This window comes from Polyodon spathula, chromosome 51, assembly GCF_017654505.1.
Source record: "Polyodon spathula isolate WHYD16114869_AA chromosome 51, ASM1765450v1, whole genome shotgun sequence".
In the NCBI taxonomy this organism is placed as follows: domain Eukaryota; kingdom Metazoa; phylum Chordata; class Actinopteri; order Acipenseriformes; family Polyodontidae; genus Polyodon; species Polyodon spathula.
This window is the reverse complement of record NC_054584.1, coordinates 302,582-320,081: the sequence shown is the minus strand read 5'-3', so window position 1 is coordinate 320,081 and position 17,500 is coordinate 302,582. Positions and strand designations below refer to the sequence as shown.

Sequence of the window (17,500 nt, the reverse complement as noted above, 5' to 3'; positions counted from 1 at the left end):
CTGATAGACATCACATGACACACAGACAGACGGTCCGTCCTGTTCAGACTGACACACACGACAGTCACACAACAGACTGCGATGTCAGTTCTAGTCAACACCTGACTGCCAGTCGTCCTACTGTCCTGTCCTGTCTGTCTGTCTGCCTGTCTGTCTGTCTGTCTGTCTGTCTGTCTGTCTGTCTGTCTGTCTGTCTGTCTGTCTGCCTGGCTGTCTGTGTGTCTGTCTGTCTGTCTGTGTGTCTCTGTCTGTCTGTCTGTGTGTCTGTCTGCCTCTCTGTCTGTCTGTCTGTCTGTCTGTCTGTCTGTCTGCCTCACTGTGTCTGTCTCTCTGTGTCTGTCTGTCTGTCTGTGTGTGTCTGTCTGTCTGCTTCACTGTCTGTGTCTGTCTGTGTGTATCTGCCTCACTGTCTGTGTGTCTGTCTGCCTCTGTCTGTGTGTCTGTCTGTGTGTCTGTCTGCCTCACTGTCTGTGTGTCTGTCTGCTTCGCTGTCTGTCTGTGTGTCTGTCTGTGTGTCTGTGTGTCTCTCTTCCTCTCGGTCTCTCTCTCTCGGTCTCTCCCTCCACATGGCAAACACCCTGGCGTTGTTGTGCACCCATCGCCCCTCTGTGTTGTTATTAACATCAATATCAAATCAACGGCATGTCTCCCCCCCTCCCCCCCTCTCTTTTGATAATGAGAAGTTTATCTTCAGAGTCCGTTCCTGGCTAAATAAATCCGTTTGCATTTGAATTGGAGCGACGCTGCTGTTATCAGCAGGACAGACGGAATGAAAGCTGTGTTGTTTAAATATAGCCCTTGCTCTGCTGCTCCGGGAATCTCAGCTCTATTCACCCCCTGGTTTGTGTACGGGAGAAAGGAGCCTGTTGCCCTCGGCAACCTGCATCCTTTTTTTTTTTTTTCTTTTTTTGTTTGTTTACCCGGAGGTAGCCGGTGATGTCAGCACCGTTTCCTGGGCAACCGAATGTGATAAGTGAGGGAGAGTGGGCGGTTGCCAGGTAACATAAACTGCAGTCGCCATGACAACCCAGCATCTGCTCGAGTTCTGTTTTTTAATTGTAGGAACAGATAGAGTTCTGTTTAGAATTCTGATCTGTTATTAATAATAATAATAATAATAATAATAATAATAATAATATCAAATCTTATCCCTTTTATAGTGAAATATACACACATGACAGTTGTGCAATGAACACAGATCAGTCTAGTTCACAAACAAAGACATCAGTGCAAGTTCCTCTGTCATAACAAGACACATGTGTTCGTAAACTCAGTCTCATAGTAGTATCTTCAGTCACCACACCAGAGATCATAGTGTGTGTCTCTGTCAGTAATCAGTGGTGTGTGTATCAGTGTTTTGTCTCTGTCACTGTCACACAGTGTGTGTGTATCAGTTGTGTGTCCGTCTGTCAGTCATCGGTGTTGTATCAGTGTGTGTGTCTCTGTCAGTATCAGGTGTGTGTGTATCAGTGTGTGTGTGTCCTCTGTCTATCATCAGTGTGTGTGTATCAGTGTGATTGTGTCTCTGTCAGTAAGTGTGTGTGTGTATCAGTGTGTGTGTCTCTGTCAGTATCAGTGTGTGTGTGTGTGTATCAGTGTGTGTGTCTCTGTCAGTATCAGTGTGTGTGTGTCAGTGTGTGTGTGTGTATCAGTGTGTGTGTGTATCAGTGTGTGTGTGTGTCAGTGTGTGTGAGACATCATATTGTGTGTTCAGTGTGTGTTCATCTGTCAGTCACACAGTGTGGTGTGTCTCACACACAACGTCAGATCAGTCACACACACAGTGTGTGTGTGTATCAGTGTGTGTGTATCAGTGTGCGTGTGGGGGGGGTGTGTGTGTATCAGTGTGTGTGTATCAGTGTGTGTGTCTCTGTCAGTATCATCAGTAATCAGTGTGTGTGTGTATCAGTGTGTGTGGTCAGTGTGTGTGTGTCAGTATGTGTGTGTGTGTGTGTGTGTGTGTCAGTGTGTGTGTCTCTGTCAGTGTGTGTGTCTGTGTGTATCAGTGTGTGTGTCTCTGTCAGTATCAGTGTGTGTGTGTATCAGTGTGTGTGTCTCTGTCAGTATCAGTGTGTGTGTGTATCAGTGTGTGTGTCTCTGTCAGTATCAGTGTGTGTGTGTAGTCCACACACACAGAGTGTGTCATCAGTGTGTGTCTCTGTCATATCAGTGTGTGTGTGTATCAGTGTGTGTCTCTGTCACACACAGTGTGTGTGTATTCAGTGTGTTGTCTCTGTCACATCAGTGTGTCACACACAGTGTGTTGTGTGTCAGTCATCATAGTTCGTGTGACGTACACAGTCACACAGTGGTGTGTCTCGAGTCACATCAGTGTGTGTAGTCACAGTGTGTGTGTTCTCTGTCAGTATCAGTGTGGTGTGTAGTCATCAGTGTTGTCACACACACACAGTGTCACACACACTGTCAGTATCATTGTGTGTGTGTGTGGTCACACACATCATAGTATATCAGTGTGTGTTGTGTCTCGTGGGTGTGTCTGTCAGTATCAGTGTGTGTGTGTATCAGTCACAGTGTGTGTGTGTGTGTCAGTGTGTGTGTCAGTGTGTGTGTGTATCAGTGTGTGTGTCTGTGTCAGTATCAGTGTGTGTGTATCAGTGTGTGTGTGTGTGTATCAGTGTGTGTGTGTATCAGTGTGTGTCAGAGTGTGTGTGTGTATCAGTGTGTGTGTATCTGTGTGTATCAGTGTGTGTGTGTGTGTGTGTCTCTGTCAGTATCAGTGTGTGTGTATCAGTGTGTGTGTCTGTATCAGTGTGTGTGTCAGTGTGTGTGTGTGTGTATCAGTGTGTGTGTGGACAAACACATCAGTCACACACACAGTGTGTTCTCGTCATTAGTCACAGTCACAGTCAAGTCACACAGTGTAGTGGTGTGTGTGTGTGTATAAGTGTGTGTGTCTGTGTCAGTGTGTGTGTGTATCAGTGTGTGTGTATCTGTGTGTGTGTGTGTGTGTGTATCAGTGTGTGTGTCTCTGTCAGTATCAGTGTGTGTGTGTATCAGTGTGTGTGGTGTGTGTGTGTCTGTGTGTATCTAGTCAGTAGTCACACACCGTCAAGTGTGTGTGTGTATCAGTGTGTGTGTATCAGTGTGTGTGTCTCTGTCAGTATCAGTGTGTGTGTATCAGTGTGTGTGTCTGTATCAGTGTGTGTGTCTCTGTCAGTATCAGTGTGTGTGTGTGTATCAGTGTGTGTGTATCAGTGTGTGTGTCTCTGTCAGTATCAGTGTGTGTGTGTATCAGTGTGTGTGTGTCTCTGTCAGTATCAGTGTGTGTGTATCAGTGTGTGTGTCTCTGTCAGTCAGTGTGTGTGTGTATCAGTGTGTGTGTGTCTGTGTCAGTGTGTGTGTATCAGTGTGTGTGTCTCTGTCAGTATCAGTCCAAATAGTCATCAGTGTGTGTGTCTCACACACACAGTATCATGTGTGTGTGTGTGTGTGTGTCTCTGTGTATCAGTGTGTATGTGTGTGTGTGTATCAGTGTGTGTGTATCAGTGTGTGTGTCTCTGTCAGTATCAGTGTGTGTGTATGTGTGTGTGTCTGTGTGTCAGTGTGTGTGTGTGTCATCAGTGTGTGTGTATCAGTGTGTGTGTCTCTGTCAGTATCAGTGTGTGTGTGTATCAGTGTGTGTGTCTCTGTCAGTATCAGTGTGTGTGTATCAGTGTGTATCAGTGTGTGTATCAGTGTGTGTGTGTGTGTCAGTATCAGTGTGTGTGTCAGTGTGTGTGTGTGTCAGTATCAGTGTGTGTGTATGTGTGTGTGTGTGTGTATCAGTGTGTGTGTGTGTGTATCAGTGTGTGTGTCTCTGTCAGTATCAGTGTGTGTGTATCAGTGTGTGTCAGTCAGTGTCACACACTACGAGAGCCAGTCATGTGTCACATCACACACAGAGACAGTCATAGTCAACACACACATAGTCACACACACAGTGCCTCTGTCATTATCACTGTGTATCAGTATCAGTGACAGTGCTCTGTCAGTACACATGTGTGTGTCACACACAGTGTTGTCATAGTCACACACACACATAGTCACACACATCAGAGACAGTCATAGTCACACACACATGTCACACCACACAGACAGTCATAGTCCACACACATCATAGTCACACACACAGAGACAGTCATCAGTCACACACACACATAGTCACACACCACAGAGACAGTCAGTATAACAGTGTGTGTGTGTATCAGTGTGTGTGTCTCTGTCAGTATCAGTGTGTGTGTGTATCAGTGTGTGTGTCTCTGTCAGTATCAGTGTGTGTGTATCAGTGTGTGTGTCTCTGTCAGTATCAGTGTGTGTGTGTATCAGTGTGTGTGTCTCTGTCAGTATCAGTGTGTGTGTGTATCAGTGTGTGTGTCTCTGTCAGTATCAGTGTGTGTGTATCAGTGTGTGTGTATCAGTGTGTGTGTCTCTGTCAGTATCAGTGTGTGTGTATCAGTGTGTGTGTCTCTGTCAGTATCAGTGTGTGTGTCAGTGTGTGTGTATCAGTGTGTGTGTCTCTGTCAGTATCAGTGTGTGTGTGTATCAGTGTGTGTGTCTCTGTCAGTATCAGTGTGTGTGTATCAGTGTGTGTGTCTCTGTCAGTATCAGTGTGTGTGTATCAGTGTGTGTGTCTCTGTCAGTATCAGTGTGTGTGTGTATCAGTGTGTGTGTCTCTGTCAGTATCAGTGTGTGTGTGTGTGTATCAGTGTGTGTGTCAGTGTCAGTGTCAGTGTGTATCAGTGTGTGTGTCAGTGTGTGTGTCTCTGTCAGTATCAGTGTGTGTGTGTATCAGTGTGTGTGTCTGTGTCAGTGTGTGTGTGTGTGTGTATCAGTGTGTGTGTCTCTGTCAGTATCAGTGTGTGTGTATCAGTGTGTGTGTCTCTGTCAGTATCAGTGTGTGTGTGTATCAGTGTGTGTGTATGTGTGTGTGTATCAGTGTGTGTGTGTGTCAGTGTGTGTGTGTGTATCAGTGTGTGTGTGTATCAGTGTGTGTGTCTCTGTCAGTATCAGTGTGTGTGTGTCAGTGTGTGTGTCTCAGTGTGTGTGTGTCAGTCAGTGTGTGTGTGTATCAGTGTGTGTCCCCCTGTCAGTGTCAGTGTGTGTGTATCAGTGTGTGTGTGTCTGTGTATCAGTGTGTGTGTGTATCAGTGTGTGTGTCTGTCAGTGTGTGTGTGTATCAGTGTGTGTGTCTCTGTCAGTATCAGTGTGTGTGTATCAGTGTGTGTGTCTCTGTCAGTATCAGTGTGTGTGTGTATCAGTGTGTGTGTCTCTGTCAGTATGTGTGTGTGTATCAGTCCAGTCATGTGTCACTGTCGATAGTCACACACGTGTGTGTGTCACAAGTCACACAGTGTCAGTCATGTGTGTCACATGTCCGTAGTACTCACAGTGTGACGTGTGCATCTCATAGTCACACACTGTAGCACACACACAGAGTACAGTGTCAGTCACACTTGTTTGATGTCCTCACACACACAGAGACCAGTCATAGTCACACACAGATCATAGTCACACACACAGACAGCACAGTACACCACGCATGTCCTGTTCAGACATGACTGTCTAGTCATAGTGTGTGTATCAGTGTGTGTGTGTGTGTGTGTGTGTATCAGTGTGTGTCAGTGTGTGTGTATCAGTGTGTGTGTCTCTGTCAGTATCAGTGTGTGTGTATCAGTGTGTGTGTCTGTCAGTGTCAGTGTGTGTGTGTATCAGTGTGTGTGTATCAGTGTGTGTGTATCAGCGTGTGTGTCAGTATCAGTGTGTGTGTCTGTATCAGTGTGTGTGTATCAGTATCTGTGTGTGTGTCTCTGTCAGTATTTGGCGTGTTTTATGTGTCAGTGGAATGGCATGTCCCTGGTGCTGCAGCGGTTACCATGGCAATGGCAGATCCCACTAACAACTTGGCAGGAGAGTGGAAAGATGCAGGCCTGGTTACCATGCCTACGGGAGCTCCGTATAAAATAAGATCTGAACCCCCCCCCCCCCCCCCCCCTGCTTCAGTGGAGAGAGACCTTTAGAGGGGGGCACCCCCTACTACTCTGCTCGACAAGTAGTGAAGTTATGTGACAAGGTTACCCTAGACTGCTTGTCTGTGATATGACAACGGCAGGGCATGACAGACACGTAGCAGTGACGTCACGGTGACAGACAGACTGTAGCGATGTCTGTCTCACGGTCTTCTGTCTGTCTGTCTGCATCGCTACTGCAGTGCCACTGTCTGTCTGCATCGCTACTGCAGTGCCACTGTCTGTCTGCATCGCTACTGCAGTGCCACTGTCTGTCTGCATCGCTACTGCAGTGCCACTGTCTGTCTGCATCGCTACTGCAGTGCCACTGTCTGTCTGTCTGTCTGCATCGCTACTGCAGTGCCACTGTCTGTCTGCATCGCTACTGCAGTGCCACTGTCTGTCTGCATCGCTACTGCAGTGCCACTGTCTGTCTGTCTGTCTGCATCGCTACTGCAGTGCCACTGTCTGTCTGTCTGTCTGCAGTGCCACTGTCAGTGCAAGTGACAGACTAGCGATGACGTGCCCGGTGACAGACAGCCGTATCAACTGCTACTGCAGTGCACACAGACTGACTTCGATGACGTCACTGCACAACAGACATAGCGAATTACAGCACGGTAGCGCATGACGTCACGGTGACAACGTAACATGTAGCGAACTGCAGTGCATCGCTGTCTGCAGTGCCACTGTCTGTCTGTCTGTCTGCATCGCTACTGCAGTGCAACTGCCTGTCTGTCTGTCTGTCTGAGGGGGAGAGGGAGAGAGGAGGAGAGAGGGAAGGAGGGAGAGAGAGGGAGAGAAGAGGCTAATTGCTCTTGCTGTGCTCAATCAATACCAGCACACTCAGGCAGACTGCCATTAATCAATATCCTGATCGATTGAACAAACTGTAAGTGAGGCCGCTGATTAATTAACGGCTTCGTTAATCTACTGGATGATCCGCTGGTCAGTTTGCAGCGGAGCACAGCTGCTCCCCCCCGGCAGACATGACCAGGGCACTCAGGAGCCCGCTGTGTGGAGCTGGTTTGCCTTGGCTTGCCATTTTTATTAATATGCTTTACCAGACCTCTCTGTGCTTTACAATGCTTCCTTGCTTTACCAGACCACAGACCTCTCTGTGCTTTACAATGCTTCCCTGTGCTTTACCAGACCTCTCTGTGCTTTACAATGCTTCCCTATGCTTTACCAGACCTCTCTGTGCTTTACAATGCTTCCCTGTGCTTTACCAGACCTCTCTGTGCTTTACAAGGCTTCCCTATGCTTTACCAGACCTCTCTGTGCTTTACAATGCTTCCCTATGCTTTACCAGACCTCTCTGTGCTTTACAATGCTTCCCTATGCTTTACCAGACCTCTCTGTGCTTTACAATGCTTCCCTATGCTTTACCAGACCTCTCTGTGCTTTACAATGCTTCCCTATGCTTTACCAGACCTCTCTGTGCTTTACAATGCTTCCCTATGCTTTACCAGACCTCTCTGTGCTTTACAATGCTTCCCTGTGCTTTACCAGACCTCTCTGTGCTTTACAATGCTTCCCTATGCTTTACCAGACCTCTCTGTGCTTTACAATGCTTCCCTATGCTTTACCAGACCTCTCTGTGCTTTACAATGCTTCCCTATGCTTTACCAGACCTCTCTGTGCTTTACAATGCTTCCCTATGCTTTACCAGACCTCTCTGTGCTTTACAATGCTTCCCTATGCTTTACCAGACCTCTCTGTGCTTTACAATGCTTCCCTATGCTTTACCAGACCTCTCTGTGCTTTACAATGCTTCCCTGTGCTTTACCATACCTCCCTACCTCTCTCTGTCTTCTTCTCACCCTCCCCCCTCTCTCTCAATCCCTCTCTACTTCCCCTCTCTCCCTCTCTCCCTCGTTCAGCCCCAGGTCTTAATCTGCTATTGTAGATAAATCCTTATCTGACGGAGGATCCCACTAATCTTCTAAACCAGCCTAGTGGGCACAATCTCACACACACACCACACACACACACACACACACACACACACACACACACACACACACACCACACACACACACACACACACACACACACACACACCACACACACACACACACACACACACACACACACACACACACACACACACACACACACACACACACACACACACACACACACACACACACACACACACACACACACACACACACACACACACACACACACACACACACACACACACACACACACACACACACACACACACACACACACACACACACACACACACACACACACACACACACACACACACACACACACACACACCCACACACACACACACACACACACACACACACACACACACACACACACCACACACACACACACACACACACACACACACACACACACACACACACACACACACACACACACACACACACACACACACACACACACACACACACACACACACACACACACACACACACACACACACACACACACACACACACACACACACACACACACACACACACACACACACACACACACACACACACACACACACACACACACACACACACACACACACACACACACACACACACACACACACACACACACACACACACACACACACACACACACACACACACACACACACACACACACACACACACACACACACACACACACACACACACACACACACACACACACACACACACACACACACACACACACACACACACACACACACACACACACACACACACACACACACACACACACACACACACACACACACACACACACACACACACACACACACACACACACACACACACACACACACACACACACACACACACACACACACACACACACACACACACACACACACACACACACACACACACACACACACACACACACACACACACACACACACACACACACACACACACACACACACACACACCACACACACACACACACACACACACACACACACACACACACACACACACACACACACACCACACACACACACACACACACACACACACACACACACACACACACACACACACACACAACACACACACACACACACACACACACACACACACACACACACACACACACACACACACACACACACACACACTGCTAGAATACAATATGAACTAGGATGCTGTGTATAATAATAACACTGCTAGAATACAATATGAACTAGGATGCTGTGTATAATAATAACACTGCTAGAATACAATATGAACTAGGATGCCGTGTATAATAATAACACTGCTAGAATACAATATGAACTAGGATGCCGTGTATAATAATAACACTGCTAGAATACAATATGAACTAGGATGCCGTGTATAATAATAACACTGCTAGAATACAATATGAACTAGGATGCCGTGTATAATAATAACACTGCTAGAATACAATATGAACTAGGATGCCGTGTATAATAATAACACTGCTAGAATACAATATGAACTAGGATGCCGTGTATAATAATAACACTGCTAGAATACAATATGAACTAGGATGCCGTGTATAATAATAACACTGCTAGAATACAATATGAACTAGGATGCCGTGTATAATAATAACACTGCTAGAATACAATATGAACTAGGATGCCGTGTATAATAATAACACTGCTAGAATACAATATGAACTAGGATGCCGTGTATAATAATAACACTGCTAGAATACAATATGAACTAGGATGCCGTGTATAATAATAACACTGCTAGAATACAATATGAACTAGGATGCCGTGTATAATAATAACACTGCTAGAATACAATATGAACTAGGATGCCGTGTATAATAATAACACTGCTAGAATACAATATGAACTAGGATGCCGTGTATAATAATAACACTGCTAGAATACAATATGAACTAGGATGCTGTGTATAATAATAACACTGCTAGAATACAATATGAACTAGGATGCTGTGTATAATAATAACACTGCTAGAATACAATATGAACTAGGATGCCGTGTATAATAATAACACTGCTAGAATACAATATGAACTAGGATGCCGTGTATAATAATAACACTGCTAGAATACAATATGAACTAGGATGCCGTGTATAATAATAACACTGCTAGAATACAATATGAACTAGGATGCCGTGTATAATAATAACACTGCTAGAATACAATATGAACTAGGATGCCGTGTATAATAATAACACTGCTAGAATCCAATATGAACTAGGATGCCGTGTATAATAATAACACTGCTAGAATACAATATGAACTAGGATGCCGTGTATAATAATAACACTGCTAGAATACAATATGAACTAGGATGCCGTGTATAATAATAACACTGCTAGAATACAATATGAACTAGGATGCCGTGTATAATAATAACACTGCTAGAATCCAGTATGAAGTGGGATGCTGTGTATAATAATAACACTGCTAGAATACAATATGAACTAGGATGCCGTGTATAATAATAACACTGCTAGAATCCAATATGAACTAGGATGCCGTGTATAATAATAACACTGCTAGAATACAATATGAACTAGGATGCTGTCTATAATAATAACACTGCTGGAATCCAGTATGAAGTGGGATGCTGTGTGTAATCACATGCATGTATTTGTATTGAGCTGCATGTGATTTGTTTTTGTCTGGTGCAATGAGGGCTGATTATTCTTGGTGATTATTGGCTGTCTGGTTCTCTGCCAGCAGCCTGCTCTCTCAGTTCAATAGGTTTGTTTGGAGGTGTGGACAGCGCTGCACACTCAGGATCTCTTGTATTTTTTTTGTTTTTGTGTTTCAGATGAATCGACCCATCCAGGTGAAACCAGCAGACAGTGAGAGCAGAGGAGGTAGGAATTCATATTTATATAGAAATATATTTAACATTGTGTGTGTGTGTGTGTGTGTGTGTGTGTGTGTGTGTGTGTGTGTGTGTGTGTGTGTGTGTGTGTGTGTGTATAGTGATGACAATAAGACTGTTGCACAACAGAGACACTCAGTCCAGGTTTCACTAGCAGCTTGATCAGCCCCAGTGTGTCTAGGCAACAAGCTCAGGTGTGTCTGATTATTAAACTCCTAGTGAAAGCAGGACTGGATCACACTGCTGTGCAGCGGGAGTCTCATTATTAAACTCCTAGTGAAAGCAGGACTGGATCACACTGCTGTGCAGCGGGAGTCTCATTATTAAACTCCTAGTGAAAGCAGGACTGGATCACACTGCTGTGCAGCGGGAGTCTGATTATTAAACTCCTAGTGAAAGCAGGACTGGATCACACTGCTGTGCAGCGGGAGTCTGATTATTAAACTCCTAGTGAAAGCAGGACTGGATCACACTGCTGTGCAGCGGGAGTCTGATTATTAAACTCCTAGTGAAAGCAGGACTGGATCACACTGCTGTGCAGCGGGAGTCTGATTATTAAACTCCTAGTGAAAGCAGGACTGGATCACACTGCTGTGCAGCGGGAGTCTGATTATTAAACTCCTAGTGAAAGCAGGACTGGATCACACTGCTGTGCAGCGGGAGTCTGATTATTAAACTCCTAGTGAAAGCAGGACTGGATCACACTGCTGTGCAGCGGGAGTCTCATTATTAAACTCCTAGTGAAAGCAGGACTGGATCACACTGCTGTGCAGCGGGAGTCTCATTATTAAACTCCTAGTGAAACCAGGACTGGATCACACTGCTGTGCAGCGGGAGTCTGATTATTAAACTCCTAGTGAAAGCAGGACTGGATCACACTGCTGTGCAGCGGGAGTCTCATTATTAAACTCCTAGTGAAACCAGGACTGGATCACACTGCTGTGCAGCGGGAGTCTGATTATTAAACTCCTAGTGAAAGCAGGACTGGATCACACTGCTGTGCAGCGGGAGTCTCATTATTAAACTCCTAGTGAAAGCAGGACTGGATCACACTGCTGTGCAGCGGGAGTCTGATTCCCATCTGATATAATATATATATATATATATATATATATATATATATATATATATATATATATATATATATATATTTCGATACGTATAAGCCATAAATATATATTTGGATCAACCAAAAAAATATTTGCAACCAAAATATTATATAAAACCTAGTTAGCTCCAGAAATGTTGCCGCTCTGTTGCAATATACAAAGTTGTTAATGGAATTTGATATTTGTGCCAAAAATGTTTTTTTTGTTGTTTTTTTTTTTTTTTATACACAGAAGATGCACAGTAAAAGGCTTGCAAATATATGTATGGCTTCACACAGAATATAATCAGGATCTCTTTGTCCCTGTGCAGTAGCTGGGGGCGGAGCACCCTCTGGTGACTTCATGGTGTATTACAGTTTTTACAATACAGTAAAGCCTCAAGTATCCAGTCTTATTTTTGTCTAGTTTTACCTGTATTAGGACACTGATGAATGCACTAGAGCCCAAATTTTTGTCTCAGTCTCTTCTAGTTTCAGTAACACTGATGAAGGCACTAGAGCCCAAACGCTGGTCGGCTTTACTTGCAATTATGATTAAGGTTCTCTCTCCCTCTCTCTGCCCCTCGCTCCCTCTCTCTCTCTCTCTCCCTGGCCCCGCCTGCAGAGGACAGGAAGTTGTTTGTGGGCATGCTGGGTAAGCAGCAGCTGGACGAGGATGTGCGGAAGATGTTCGAGGCGTTCGGCAGCATCGATGAGTGCACGGTGCTGAGGGGGCCCGACGGGACCAGCAAAGGTACTAGGGGAGAACTGGGGGAGCTGGGAGACTGGGGGAGGAGAACTGGGGGAGCTGGGAGACTGGGGGAGGAGAACTGGGGGAGCTGGGAGACTGGGGGAGGAGAACTGGGGGAGCTTGGAGACTGGGGGAGGAGAACTGGGGGAGCTTGGAGACTGGGGGAGGAGAACTGGGGGAGCTTGGAGACTGGGGGAGGAGAACTGGGGGAGCTGGCAGACTGGGGGAGGAGAACTGGGGGAGCTGGGAGACTGGGGGAGGAGAACTGGGGGAGCTGGGAGACTGGGGGAGGAGAACTGGGGGAGCTGGGAGACTGGGGGAGGAGAACTGGGGGAGCTGGGAGACTGGGAGAGACTCTTCAGAGTTCGATCCACTAGACTCTTTGGTGAGGGTGGAGTCTCTTTGGTGAGGGTGGAGTCTCTTTGGTGACGGTGTCTTTGGTGAGGGTGGAGTCTCTTTGGTGAGGGTGGAGTCTCTTTGGTGACGGTCTCTTTGGTGAGGGTGGAGTCTCTTTGGTGAGGGTGGAGTCTCTTTGGTGAGGGTGGAGTCTCTTTGGGGTCACTCTCGTGTTTGGCTGTGGTGGCAGTAGAGTGTAAAAATGAGGATTGAACAGTCTACGAAATCTTCAGTATGTTTTAACTCACCAGTTTGTTTGCATTCTCTCTTCTCTCCCTCTCTCTCTCCTCTCCCCTTCTCTCTTTCTCTCTCTCTGTCTGTCTGTCTGTCTGTCTGTCTAGGCTGTGCCTTTGTCAAGTACCAGTCGCACGCTGAGGCTCAAGCTGCCATCAACACCCTACATGGGAGCCGAACCCTACCGGTGAGCAGGGTGTAATGAGCACACTGGGGTCCCATTCTACCAGCCTCCCCCCCATTGCAGTGCTATTGAAGATCATTGGGAAGGGTATAGTGAGCACACTGGGGTCCCATTCTACCAGCCTCAACCCATTGCAGCTCATTGAAGATCATTGAGGGTATAGTGAGCACACTGGGGTCCCATTCTACCAGCCTCACCCCATTGCAGTGCTATTGAAGATCATTGGGAAGGGTATAGTGAGCACACTGGGGTCCCATTCTACCAGCCTCACCCCATTGCAGTGCTATTGAAGATCATTGGGAAGGGTATAGTGAGCACACTGGGGTCCCATTCTACCAGCCTCACCCCATTGCAGTGCTATTGAAGATCATTGGGAAGGGTGTAGTGAGCACACTGGGGTCCCATTCTACCAGCCTCCCCCCATTGCCACTGCCCTGTGCTGGTGCTGCCCTTGCCCCTCAGTGTGGTCCAGCCCCAGTGTTTGCGGGTGTCTTGCACAGGGTGCTGAGGGCTCTGCTCTATGTGTCTCCAGGGAGCCTCCTCCAGTCTGGTTGTGAAGTTCGCAGACACGGAGAAGGAGAGGGGGCTCAGGCGCATGCAGCAGGTAGCCAATCAGCTGGGGATGTTCACCCCCATGACTCTGCAGTTCGGAGCCTACAGCGCCTATTCACAAGCGGTAAGGGAGGGGCTCCAGCAGCGAGCACAGCCAGCATATCTCGACATAGGGCTCACCCCCACCCTGGTAATTTACTTTCTATATACCTCTCTTTACATCTCTTATTACTGCATGTATTTCTCTTCTTCTTCTGCTGTGTGTGTGTGTGTGTGTGTGTTTCCTTATATATTTTAGATTTACTTTCCGTTGTGTAGTTTTCTATATCTTAACAAAAGTCTTACATGTTGAGATGTTTTAAGTTTACATCTGTATATCTATAGTTGATATATTGACCATGCCCCTTCATCTCTGCCCTTCATGCGCCTGGTAGGGAAGAGACCCTGCCCTCCCCTCTGGGGCCCCTCCCCTCCTCTCTGCCCTGCCCCTCCTCCTCTCTGCCCCTCCCCTCCTCTCTGCCCTGCCCCTCCTCCTCTCTGCCCCTCCCCTCCTCTCTGCCCTGCCCCTCCTCCTCTCTGCCCCTCCCCTCCTCTCTGCCCTGCCCCTCCTCCTCTCTGCCCCTCCCCTCCTCTCTGCCCTGCCCCTCCTCCTCTCTGCCCCTCCCCTCCTCTCTGCCCTGCCCCTCCTCCTCTCTGCCCCTCCCCTCCTCTCTGCCCTGCCCCTCCTCCTCTCTGCCCCTCCCCTCCTCTCTGCCCTGCCCCTCCTCCTCTCTGCCCCTCCCCTCCTCTCTGCCCTGCCCCTCCTCCTCTCTGCCCCTCCCCTCCTCTCTGCCCGGCTCCTCCTCCTCTCTCCCCTCAGTTGATGCAGCAGCAGTCAGCGATGGTGACGGCTCAGAGTGCCTACCTCAACCCCATGGCTACCATGGCAGCGGTGCAGATGCAGCAGATGGCAGCGCTGAACGCCAACGGCCTGATCGCCACGCCCCTCGCCACGCCCCTCGCCCCCTCCTCAGGTAGGCGGTGATTCAGAATTGTACACTGTAACTGTAGCGCTGGAGCGATGTTCCAGAGCGCATGTCTTTACTAAGCACTGCACAGCAATCAGAGGTGCTTCGTGTAAAGTGTCGCTGTGTCTCTGTGGGAAGAGAAGCCCGTTTCTCTGACCTGCGTATTTGTTGACTTGTAGAGCTGCGGTGTCTCACAGCAGCAGTGTCCAGCTCAACCCCAGGGGGTCTAACCATTATCAACACACTGCCCCCTAGTGGAGAGTACAAATGGGTTCTGTGTTCTACTTTACCTACGAGAGCAGGGCTTCCGAACCCTGGTCCTGGGACCCCCCCCCCCCCCTCCTCGTGTGCCCTCAGCTCTCAATTACTGAACCAAACTCTTAATTGAACTAATCATTTGCATAATTAGACCCTTTTAGTTATTGTTTTTATCTCTTAAAACAGATTTCAAGTCAACTGTAACATTTTATAAGCAACTTCGAATCTGCAACTTTAAAAAAAAAAAAATTTTAATAGGAGCTGAGAACAATTCTAAACAAAGTTCTTGTTATGAAGTTGATTCTAAGTTTGATTGAGGGGTTCAGCTCAGATGTAAATGAAAAGACGCAGGGGGGGGGGGGGGTCCCGAGACCCGGGCTTGAGAAGCCCTGGAAGTGGGTCCTCGTTTTCCCTTCTCAGAACCTCGCTGTGGGACACTGCAGCCTTGCTCACCCTGGCAACCCTTCCTCACCCTAATCAGAATGTCCCTTTCTCCCATTCTCTTAATTCTGTTGCCCCCCCCCCCTTTTTTTTTAAATCCGCACGGACGGCCGACGATCTCTCCTGTCTCTCGAATGGGGATGCGTCTCACTGCAGCGTGGCCAGGTCTGTCTGTTTGAACTTGTGATTTGCATATCCAGCCGTGTGTCTGCCTGTGTTTCAGTGCGCCAGCATTTGCTAGCAGGGAGGGGAGGGAAGATCACACCAGATTTCACAGACAGTGCTTTGCCATTTCACTCGCTGCTGAAAAACATTCTTCAATTCAGTGGGGGGGTCCCCGAGGGTCACCCCTGGTAAAGGCATGGTCGCGTGGTGTGCAGGGGGGAGAGGTGTGTTGTCAGTGTGGCAGTCCGCGTCGGGTCCCCCAGGGCGTCCCTGGCGTGCGTGCGTGCGTGCGTGCGTGCGTGCGTGCGTGCGTGCGTGTGTGTATTTATTGATTGATTTATTGATTTATTGATTTATATCACTGTATCATTCGTTTGTGTGTTTCCTGCATTCTCACTTTCTTGATCGCTGGATGCTGGTCAGTAGCTGTGCTATACTATATATGTAGATCTATAGCTAATCAATATGTATCTGTTATATTTACCCCTGTGTGCATGCCTGTGCTTCCCCCGCTGCAGTCTGTCCCCCCCGCTCAGTTCAGGTGTCAGTCTCGGCTCACCGCCCCTGTGATTGGTCCGTTGCAGGTACGACCACGCCTCCCACCCTGGCGGCCACACCCGTGCCTGCCCTGCCGGCTCAGATGGGGGTGAACGGGTACAGCGCTGTGCCAACGCAGCCCAGCGGGCAGGGAGCCTCAGAATCCATCTACAGTAACGGGGTGCACCCCTACCCTGGTGAGAGCTGCCCTGCACACGAGGGGTGGGGCCACCCCCCAACCCAACCCCCAACACTAACCCCAACCCCACCTTCCAAGGTTGGGTTGGGGTGGGGTCGGGGTTGGGGGTTGCGGGTGGGGTTGTGACACTAACCCCGACCCCACCCTCCAACCCAACCCAAACCCAGCCCAAACCTCCACCCCAACCCCCAACACCCACCCCTGGGACCCCCAACCCTAACCCCGACCCCACCCACCAACACCAACCCCTATCCAAACCCCCAACCTTACCCCGTCCCCACCCACCAAACACCAATATCCAAACCCCCAACCCAAACCCCAACACTAACCCCAACCCAACCCCCAATCCCTATCCCAACCACCACTGGGGTTGGGGAAACCCCTACCCCACCCCTACCCCACCCCTACTGGTGTGGTTGTCCAACCAAAGGTTTCGTTTACAAACATTTGTTTAGTACCACACACCCACTGACACACTGACACCTGACTTGTGTTTGTGTGGGTGTGCGTGTGTCCCCGGTTGTGTGCACACACACCACCACATATATAGACACTCCCTTGTCACTTACTGTCATAGAGTGAATTCAGAGAGGTAGTTCCGTCAGCAGTTTGTAGTGTTGGTTTCTCTGGACAGTGTCTCTCTGTCCAGTTCTCTGTCTGTCTCTCCTGTGTCTCAGTCGTTTGTGTCTCTGTGTCCCTCCAGAGTCAGTGAGACGTGGTCACTGAGGCACAAGACGTCGAGCCAGTACAGTCGGATCATGTCACCTAGTCGATGTCGTTCGTATGCACCGTACGTCGTGATGTGGTCCACTCAGTGAC

At 48.2% G+C, this 17,500-nt stretch overlaps 1 protein-coding gene across 1 annotated transcript in view; it reads left to right on the top strand.

Moving 5' to 3' along the window:
* The window catches only part of celf3a (cugbp, Elav-like family member 3a), a 38,553-nt gene that overhangs the window by 9,195 nt on the left and 11,858 nt on the right, over positions 1 to 17,500 (top strand). The window contains exons 3-9 of the mRNA XM_041238904.1: positions 10,811 to 10,859; positions 12,583 to 12,711; positions 13,446 to 13,525; positions 14,055 to 14,198; positions 14,934 to 15,087; positions 15,937 to 15,945; positions 16,530 to 16,781. Of these exons, the coding sequence (XP_041094838.1) occupies positions 10,811 to 10,859; positions 12,583 to 12,711; positions 13,446 to 13,525; positions 14,055 to 14,198; positions 14,934 to 15,087; positions 15,937 to 15,945; positions 16,530 to 16,781 (817 nt within the window). The remainder of the gene's footprint in view (positions 1 to 10,810; positions 10,860 to 12,582; positions 12,712 to 13,445; positions 13,526 to 14,054; positions 14,199 to 14,933; positions 15,088 to 15,936; positions 15,946 to 16,529; positions 16,782 to 17,500) is intronic.